Source organism: Plasmopara halstedii (assembly GCF_900000015.1).
Source record: "Plasmopara halstedii genome assembly, contig: Scaffold_42, whole genome shotgun sequence".
In the NCBI taxonomy this organism is placed as follows: Eukaryota; Oomycota; class Peronosporomycetes; order Peronosporales; family Peronosporaceae; genus Plasmopara; species Plasmopara halstedii.
Genome location: NW_020186963.1, coordinates 750271 through 759970, shown reverse-complemented (window position 1 = coordinate 759970; position 9700 = coordinate 750271). Strand labels below are relative to the sequence as shown.

The 9700-nt window shown below is 46.8% G+C and overlaps 3 protein-coding genes across 3 annotated transcripts; 2 read left to right on the top strand and 1 right to left on the bottom strand.

Annotated features, from left to right (window-relative positions):
- Positions 1-44: 44 nt before the first annotated feature.
- Positions 45-796, bottom strand: PHALS_09528 (peroxisomal multifunctional enzyme type 2; the record flags this gene model as incomplete). The annotated part of the gene is made up of 4 exons (XM_024723826.1): positions 45-100; positions 172-375; positions 527-673; positions 778-796. 4 exons carry the CDS (start codon positions 794-796, stop codon positions 45-47), a joined length of 426 nt encoding a protein of 141 aa, XP_024571775.1.
- A 106-nt stretch (positions 797-902) lies between these two features.
- On the top strand, positions 903-1983 carry PHALS_09527 (Molecular chaperone (DnaJ superfamily); the record flags this gene model as incomplete). Its single annotated transcript, XM_024723815.1, has 4 exons — positions 903-1028; positions 1102-1500; positions 1568-1764; positions 1827-1983. 4 exons carry the CDS (start codon positions 903-905, stop codon positions 1981-1983), a joined length of 879 nt encoding a protein of 292 aa, XP_024571774.1.
- Positions 1984-2264: 281 nt separating this feature from the next.
- On the top strand, positions 2265-5695 carry PHALS_09526 (eukaryotic translation initiation factor; the record flags this gene model as incomplete). The annotated part of the gene is made up of 4 exons (XM_024723804.1): positions 2265-2681; positions 2761-2991; positions 3064-3730; positions 4137-5695. The coding sequence occupies 4 exons, from the start codon at positions 2265-2267 to the stop codon at positions 5693-5695; spliced, it is 2874 nt and encodes a 957-aa protein (XP_024571773.1).
- Between the last annotated feature and the right edge of the window lie 4005 nt (positions 5696-9700).

The window sequence follows — 9700 nt, the reverse complement described above, 5'->3', positions numbered from 1 at the left end:
TTGGGATATTTTTTTTATATATGGCAAAAGTTGGGGCATTTTTTTTATTCTCTCTTTATAAAATAAAATTTTACAGCGATGTTTGACTTCATACCTGAAACTGAGTGTTGTATCAGTGCAGTGAAATTGACAGCACTTCATCTGTCAATATGCAAGCCAGACAACACAAACCTTCGCGATTCAGCGCCAACGTGAAGCCTACTAGTCCCAATTTCATAGAAGCGTAATTGACCTGCCCAAAGTTACCGTAAAGTCCAGTGCCTGATATCCAGTTAAGAATGCGGCCGTAATTTTGCTGGCACATAATGAGCCACACTGCCTTCGTCACAACAAAGGTACCAAGCAGACTCGATCGATACACGTCGTCCCTGCGGGCTAAAACAACAAAACGACCAATAAGCAATGAAAATTCAAGAGTTGTATGGTCAAGATGGTCAGCACCAATCATCCAACGTCATCTTGCGAAAAGAGCCGTCGCGGACAACAGCGGCATTCTACAGCAATGCCAAAATACTCTTTTACTCACAATAATTGCGCACAGTATTCGCACATTTATCAAAATGTCCACTTGCCGTTTTGACAATTTTCACGCCGTCTGTTGCGCTGTGGTAGTCGCCCACAGCTACTCCCCCACGACAGCGAATAATTTGTACCTCATCCACCAGGAATCGATCTGCATCGTTATCATTCACCACCACACGTGCATTACAAGCAGCTAGCGCTTGTGCTCATGCACGACCAAGCCCGCGTCCTGCGCCCGTCACAATCGCAAGTCACCACTTCCAAAAGAAAGCATTTTTTTTTTGATTTGACAGCACCACCATAACAGTGCTGTGGTCCACATGAGCGATCTGTTACTAAAATACCAATGGTACCATGTACCATGCAGCAAAGTTGCAATCATGGCGGCTGCGCTGATACATGCTGAATTTGGTGACGACTGCGACCTCTACGCTGTCCTTTGTGTGGAGCGCTCGGCCGGAACGAGAGATATCACTCGAGCCTACCGAAAGCTCGCACTCAAATATGTGCGTCCCTAGAAAATATATAGTACCATTTGAAGATTTTGACTTGCTGTTTTGATGTCTCCATACCCTGCAGCACCCCGATAAACAGCGTGGTGATGACGCATCTCGTGCTAAAGCAACGGCCAAGTTTCAGGCAGTGAGTGCTATTCATTCTATTTTGAGTGATAAGGAGGCGCGCGCAGTGTATGACGAGTCGGGAACAATTTTAGCAGATGCCTCTGACGAGAAGTCTCCTTCTTTTCAGACGTGGTCGCAATATTTTGCACGTGTGTTTCCAAAAGTGACAAAGGAAAAAATCACAGAGTTCGAAGAAGAGTACCGCTTTTCTGAAGAAGAGAGACGCGATGTGCTGATTGCCTACACTAAGTATGAGGGCGAGATGCAGCACGTCATGGACACGATTATGCTTTCGATTGATGACGATGAAAATCGCTTCGTCGAGATGATTCAGAAGGCCATTGAGGACAAAGAGGTAGGTACAAAACTTGACGTTTCGTTGATGACGAAATTCTGACACATATGAGGTATCGGGAATTCAGGTGAAAAATTTTCCGGCATGGAAAAAGTATATAAGAAATCAATCGAAAAAGAAAGAGCGAAAATTGACATTAGCCGAACAGAAGCGTAAAATTGCAAAGCGCGAAAAAGAAGCTCGTGCAGCAGAAGATCTTTTCAACAAGATTCGTGGCAAGCACATCGATCGGTCACAGTGTAGCACCGCACTAAGTACGGAAAGGTAAGGCTGACTAGATAATGGATTTCACTGCATTTTTCAAATACAAATGTGCGAGCAATTAGAAAGCGTGGGTTTGAATTGCTACTGGGAAGCTTAGAGGCCAAATACGCTGAAAAGGGAAAGAAGTCTAAGCGTAAATCTGAGCCCAGCGAAGAGGAATTCAAAGCTGCTCAAACGAGGCTAAACGGCAACAGCAAAAGAAGTGAGGCGAGCAAATAATCGCGCCACATTTTTTGCAATTTTGCAGCCAATAGCGCAGTATATCCCGACAAAAGGCTTTCGTCCGTAGTGTGTTAAGATCACATTACAGATATACGTTCTATTTATAATGTAGTGGCTGTATTTTAAGAATTCTCACGAACCTCTTTAAATTTGTCCCTACAAACTATCAAGAGTTGCACAGCACCACCTGTTTTCCACAGTACAGGATTCGTCGATTTTCCGAAAGAATTGCCCAGACAAATAATTAGCTCTCAAATTTCTATCCACCCATTTTCGTCATGAGCTGCCACGACGAGACTGATGCCTCCGCACCGGGCTTGAACGTGCCGCCCGATGCTAAGTTTGATTTGACGAACCGTCTAGCGCCGTTCATGGACCTACACTTCATGTTTCCACTTATCGACTTTTTGTCTAGTAGCGAAATGTACGACGAGGCACAACTAATGGCGGCCAAGTTAGCGCTTCTGAAGCCTACGAACATGGCGGACTTTGCCGTCGAGATTCATCAAACATTGCACGGATCAGATGACGTACCTGAAGAGTTTGAGACACGTCGAGGTGAGATTCTGGACGCCTTGAGTTTCGCCAAAAGTGAGTGCAGCTTAATGCTGGAGCTTATTGAGGACGAGGAGAAAATAATGCAGCTACAGAGTGAAAGTTTGCTCAATGCCAGCTATCTCGAGCAAAATGAGGGTGTAAGTATGATTTCCAGGACGCCTTTGTAATAGATCGGGATGCGGACTGATGTTTACATGTTTTTACCGCTTCTCATAGATCACACCCACAGTCTTGGACGGACTATACAAATATGCCAAGCTACAATACGAGTGCGGCAACTATCAAGACTGTCTCACGTACCTCACGTATTATGGCGTGCTTATCCCTAATTCGTCTGAACAATTCTTAAATGCTCTGTGGGGCAAACTCGCTGCTGAAATTCTCATTTTCCGTTGGGATGATGCTCTAGCTGATATCTCTCGCATCAGCGATGTTATCGAAGGCAGTGTGCGTGCTTCTCTAACGCGATTATCTTGTATGATATGCTGATATGATTGTTTTACTACATATTTCTAACAGACCGTTATGAGCCCCGTTGAGCAACTTCAGCAGCGTTCGTGGCTGCTGCACTGGTCGTTGTTTGTATTTGCGTGGCACGAAGAGGGTCGTGATGCGATTGTCGACTTCATGCTACAGTCGCGCTGTGTGGAGGCTATTCAGAGCAACGCGCCTTGGCTCCTGCGCTATTTGTGTGCCGGTGTTATCTTGCACAAGCGGCGTCGTAACCTGATTAAGGATCTGCTACGTGTACTTCGAGTGGACGACAAGGGCTACCATGACCCGATCGTGGACTTTGTCGAGTGTTTATTCGTCAATTTTGACTTCGAGTCTGCTCAAGAAAAGTTACGCGATTGTGAAGTGGTGCTGGCAAGTGACTTTTTCCTCTATGAAAAAAATTCAACTGATTTTATGGAGGCTGCTCGCCTAGCAATTTTCGAAATATACTGTCGCGTGCACCGTACTATCGACATGAAGGCGCTATCGTCCAAACTGGCTATGCAAGAAGACGGAGAGGCCGAGAAGTGGATTGTCAACATGATTCGTAACGCTCGCCTTGATGCCAAAATCGACTCACAGGAAGGTCTTATTATCATGGGGCTGCCGCAGAATTCGGTTCATCGGCAAGTGATTGATAAGACTCGCGACCTCGCTGCGCGAACATGCAGCATGGTTGCACAGTTTGAACGTTTGGGCAATCGAAAAAATTATTAGTTAGCGATTAATCTTAGATTGCGGGATATGCGGAGGCCAAGTCGCACCAGTAACCTAGTATGGCTTGTGATACAGCATCTGTAGATCGACTAGGCTTTAAATGACACTGTTGGGTCGATAACTATATAGTAGATAATTGTGGTATTTCATAATGTTGCATTTATTATAATAATTGTTTTGTCGTTGGGTGGATGTGCTTTTGGGATGGTGAAAGTCGTTTCAAATAGAACACGTGGTTTGTTTGACTCAGTCAAAAATTTTCGCAATGGGATACATACGACAAGGATATGCGAATACAATATGGCGAAGGCCCAAAACCCTATATTTGATTGGCGGCGGTTGGATTCTATGTGTGTGTTGGTATGCTGGATCTTTCGCAGGTTTGGACAAATACTTTGTTCGAAGTCGTCCGATCCTTTTTCGCAGTGAGAATGCCGATGTAAACTCGCAACTGATCTCGCTAAAGCTTCCAGCAGCCGATTCTGGACAAAGTTTTGCAGTTGAGGTGAAGCCCAGTCAAGAGGTTTTAACAATGGGCGCTGAGTTTTACACAAGTAATTTTAGCGAATCGGATACGTCGACTACCATCATCCTGAACGTATATAAGGGTAGACCTGATGCACTGACAGAGCAACTAATCAAGGCATTGACGCAAAAGCACGTTGATCCACCAAAAGTATGGGTCATGTGCTTTAATTCTCCGATGGAGAAGAGTTTTCGACATGTAGTTGATGAAGTCAAGCGCAAATATCCCCTTCTAGCTCAAAATATTCAGCTCACTGTTTCCGATTTCAACTACAAATTTCACGGAAGGTTTCTTTTGGCGTATATGGCCACAACAAAGTATGTGCTGATTGTCGACGATGACAAAGCTATTGATGAAAATACTGTCAGGGATTACCTCAAGTACATGAATATCCGCAAGGGAGTATGGGGCAATAACGGCCATCGTCGAGCAGCAACGTTTGAGGGCTACAAAAGCTGGCCCCGCAACTTTACGGGTCAGGCATGGGCTGAACAGGATTATTTAAGTGGAATGTGGTTTCTCGAGCAGTCATGGCTAGAATACTTTATGAAAGAGCGCCCCCCGTCATGGGCTACTTCAGAAGACATGCACCTTTCCCATGTGATGCGTAAGTATCTCAATTTAAATACATACGGTGGACGTGTGGCGATTGGGAAGACTCTCCCTAGAAAGCCAAAAGGAGTACAAGCAACGCAAGGATCAGCTCTTGACCTTCGCGAGTATATATTTGACCATGAGCTGGGGCGCGGCAATAAGGTTGTCAGCGTAAATTCACCGATTGAAACGCTTGTGTACGCAGAAAGCGTGGGTGATCTCGAGGACTATATGGTGAAATTGGACGCGTGTACATCTAGTAAATTGGTTGATGAAAATACTAGTTACACAGACGTTCTAGGGCCTTGGTGTAAGGGAGGAAAAACGGCGGCTGTCTTCCGTGGTGCAAAAGACCAGGACGTTAATGGGCTTATAGTCGCTGCCGAAAAACTTTGTGCTAAAACGTCATGCGAATACTTCAGTGTCAAGCCGAAAATCCGACACGGGATCCGGTATTTCAACATGCGGGAAGGTTTTGGCCAACAAAGTACAGGCGTGGAGCTTCCTTTTCAGACGGGAGCATCTGATGTGATGCTGTCACTTGTGGGAATTCTAAACAACGTCCTGCCAAAAACGTTTTTCGTGCCAGACGTAGCATCTATGTCGTGGCCAGAGACGGATGCTGCAAAACGAAATCGGCTGAAAATCTATCATCGAACGGTTCTATTAGCCGTAGATATTCACCAAAATTCCAAAATCAATGGGAAAGTGATAGATGGCGACGTGAATGAAGATAGCGTTGAGTTTGCATCCAAAATGGAGACATTAGTATGGCAGCGAGGAGCATCAGAGGATTCTTTTTTTACTTATCATTACTGAAGCAACCGATAATGCTACTTGAACTCAGTATCATTTATTTTATTCGCTTGACAGATGTGCCACTGTCTACTCTTCCTAGGTAAAATCAAATTGAATTCTGTAAAACCAGTCATCGACAGCAGAAGTTCTGATACATCTGATTGTAAACTGCATATTTTATTTGAGCAGTAAAATCTGGCCAAATTTCGACTAACAACTTGTGTAAAAGTTAGAAAAATATGAAGTTGTATATACCACTTCGCAGCTAATCGCATATCTGTTTGGAACAGAAATGGATGTCACAATCATTTCGCTGACATTTAGTGTATTTTGAAGTCATCACCACATTATTGATCATGTGCAGCAATATGCTGTATTTAGAGGATATGAAAGAGGCATACCATACTATGGTGTTCATACACAACACTTTTGTGCAATTGTGCACAACTTAAATTTCTGGTACTGATGAAGAGAATGATATTCCGCTAAGAAAAAGTAGACGGTTAGCCTCACACCATGCAATACATATAATTTCTGTCACTGGACGTGTAAAACAGATATGCTTATTATCAGCTTAATAAATACTTGATCTCAAATGCGTGTCAGTCAGAGAATAGCAAGCTAGGTATTTGAGTCAATGCTTCTACCCTGAACGGCAATCAAGTTCCTCCGACGGCCAAGTTTGTTCGGCTGTATCCTTTGTGAGGCTGAAAAATGGTATTTGCAGCGGGGCTGCCGTAGTTCTTTGCCTAGAGGAAGTTAAGCTAAGGTCACCGAACTGACGTTATTTACAAGAACCAGTACGAGTGTAGCGGATCGCAATCTGCAACCTCCAAAATCTTTACCAAGGTAAAGAGGCTTTTCCGTTCGAAATTGAAACTATATTCGAATTGTTTCAGTTGCGGTTGAGCCGCCAATATCTAGAGCGATCGTTTTCCAAAATATACAGTAGTATTTAATCTATGAAGTAAAACCTAGTTAATATGCATTACTACTGGCAGTCCTGCCACGTAGTGGCTCCTTGTTTAGGTGTAACCACACCATTGTGTGATTACACCAACTCGTATCATCCACGCCTATGTACGGTCACACCATCTTGCGCGACCTGCCCTTTCATACAAGGGTACGTGTAACCCCGTTACACGCTCTCCCATTAAAAGCAAGAATATCCACAATTCGCATTTAATTGTCGCCTCATACGAGGCTTGCGTGTCTGAGACAACGTTACGTCCTTGAGAGCATCTTTGAACATTCTCCATTCAAAACACAAAGCTTCGCTGGTTCCAGGGGCTTCCGCGGGCAAAGCCCTTCTTCTTCTGCACGGGGTGCATCTCCGGACAATAAGTCCGCGATTTCACAGGAATGAAATCCCAAGCCTTCGGCAACCGAGCGCCACACACCGCTTCAGCCCCGGACTATGGATTTCTTCGTCGACGATTCGGAGGAAGTCGACTACGAGTCGGATTCTCCATTCCCGACAAAGGAAGACGAGGAGGATGAGGTGCCTTAACGGCGCGACGTGAGCCCAGCTCAAACCTTACGGACACCGTGTCTGTTTCCCAACCTCTCGACTTCCGGAAAAAGTGGAATTGTCACCAATTGCCTCGACAAGCCACAGGAGCAGCAGCTGGTGGCTGCCCACACGGCGGCTTCCGCTCGGCGGATCCCTCTCCTGAAGCGAAAGACGCGATCACTCGATCGATAGGCGTCAACGTAGTTGGGCCTCCGGTCACTACACAAGCTGAGCTTGACCAGTGAAAGTCTTCGAAATCGCTTTTTGGTACCTCAAAAATCTCAATGGATAGGTATCGCGCTCGGCTTCGAGCTCAAAGAGGAGGCGCTCCTGTACCCACAATGCGAACTATCCCTGTGGTGCTTGCCCTGACAAAACCGCTGCAGATGATGAAGAGCTCTTTGAGCAATGGGTGCAGTGGCACCAGAAATTTTGCTCGCTGTCTCACTTACAGCAAATCAACAAGGAAGTGGAAGTGCGCTTAGAGAGCTATCTTCGATTTGAATTTGCCAAAATCAAGGCGCAACGCCGTCTTCCTGCGTATTCTTACCCTGCGACACATGGAACCATCCATCACGCTGCCGTAGGCTCTGTGGTTTCTCACACGGGTGATTCTATGACCACAGCAGCTCAGGGACATAGCTTGAGGTCAGCTCATGGCCCTTCGACTTCCCGGGCTACTGCCGAGAAGCGCGGGGCGCGCGATGGCGCGAAGCATCATGATCTCTCTGATCATAAGCGTCCACGACGTCTGGGCAGTGTTGCCGAAGTGGCACCTCAAACCTTCACGAGTTCTCGGAGTTTGGGTATCCCCGCCAATTCACAAGATATTGTGTTTGACCCTGTCGACGACGCCGAAACACAAGGCGTTCCACGTGGTAGTGGACGCCACCTTTCTGATTGAGCAGAGTCGGCAGCGGGCGATGACGACTTGGTCAATTGCCGTCCGGTGACTCTCGACGCTCTTCGAGCTTCAGAGAACAAAGTCCGTCGTCATCGGCATTCCGCCGAGCATATTTTCGAGGTCGCATATCTGTGCGGAAGACCTCGAGGGCCTGGAGCACTTTGTGCACCGACTGCCTCACGTTACGGATTATTCGCGCTCTGTCGGAGCGGCTCCTAGCCGTCGAGCGGACGAATATGTCACTTTGTGCGACGGTGGAGTGCCTTACACCGTTGGAAACGAAGATTGTTGTACTCCGTGCTCAGAACCAGCTGCTAGTTTGGTTTCTGGGTGATCGAGTGCCTGTGGGCGCCGCCCCGTCGCCAACGCTTCTGCGATCACTTGCGCCGGATCCCGGTACGGCTTAAGCAAGCCCACATATAAACACCGGGTGGGTCCGGATCCTTCTCGAAAGATTCAGCGCATACGCGACACCTCGCTTGGCTCAACGTTAAAAGATCCAGTAAATCGCTTACATTTGTTCTGCTTTTTCCCTATGCATATTCTTTCTGCATGTCTCGGCTTTCAGCCATCGCATCGAGACCGTGTCATAGGACACTCAGTCCGGTAGACAGAAACCATTGACTTCCTTTCGGACGGTGAGAGGGCTGACATCAGCTAGCCGTTCGGCTATTCCTTCCCACCAAGCTCTAAGCCATGGAATGGCGACGTCAGCGGGACACAAAGATAAATAAGCCTGTTCACGTAGAACGGCGTGTAGCCGGTAGATTGATGCACTGCTTTGTTCACTCTACGAGTGGCAAATCGGCACCCCAGCGCTTCAGCGTCTCAGTGCAGACGCTACGAATAACGTCCTTAACGACGCGATTCATGCGATCAGTTTGACCATCGGTCTGCGGTCAACTTGGTACCCAGCACCCTGAAGATGGTGGACCAAAACTTCCTAGTGAAGAGCGGGTCTCAATCAGAGACAATTGGCTTTGAAGTCCATGTTATCGGAAGACACGATTCACAAACGGCGTCGGTGTACCGACATCGTCGATGGTGTCCAGCACTGCCGCAAGATGAACTATCTTGCTCAAACGGTCCACAAAGACCACCACCCGTGTTGCCCGCCGAGTCCTTCGGCCGGTCAAACACAAAGTCCATACTCATGGACTACCAACACCCGATGGGTACCGGTAAGCTGGCCAGCAGCCCCGCCGCATTCGATGAGATTTTCACCCTCTGACACGTCTCACACGTGCGCACATATGCACTCGTCCATTTGTACAGCTTGGTCACCAATAGTGGCAACTCACCGAGCTGTCCTCTCACGATCAAAAAGACCACCGAGTGGGGTGTCGTGGGCCTCATAGAGGATACGGTATTTCAAATCCTGATCGTGAGGAGCCGCAACTCGTGGCGTATCCGTCAAATTGGTGCTATTATATAACAACGTGTTATTCAACGAATATAGGTGTAACCGTGCGTGCAATCACGCTGACTATTTCTTGTCCGATATTCCAAACTCCTTGCTTACTAGAGCTCCTAGCAACGCTACACACATATCATCACCCGCGTATGAGGCGCGGATAAGATTCGTCACCAACGACATAGCTCATAATCC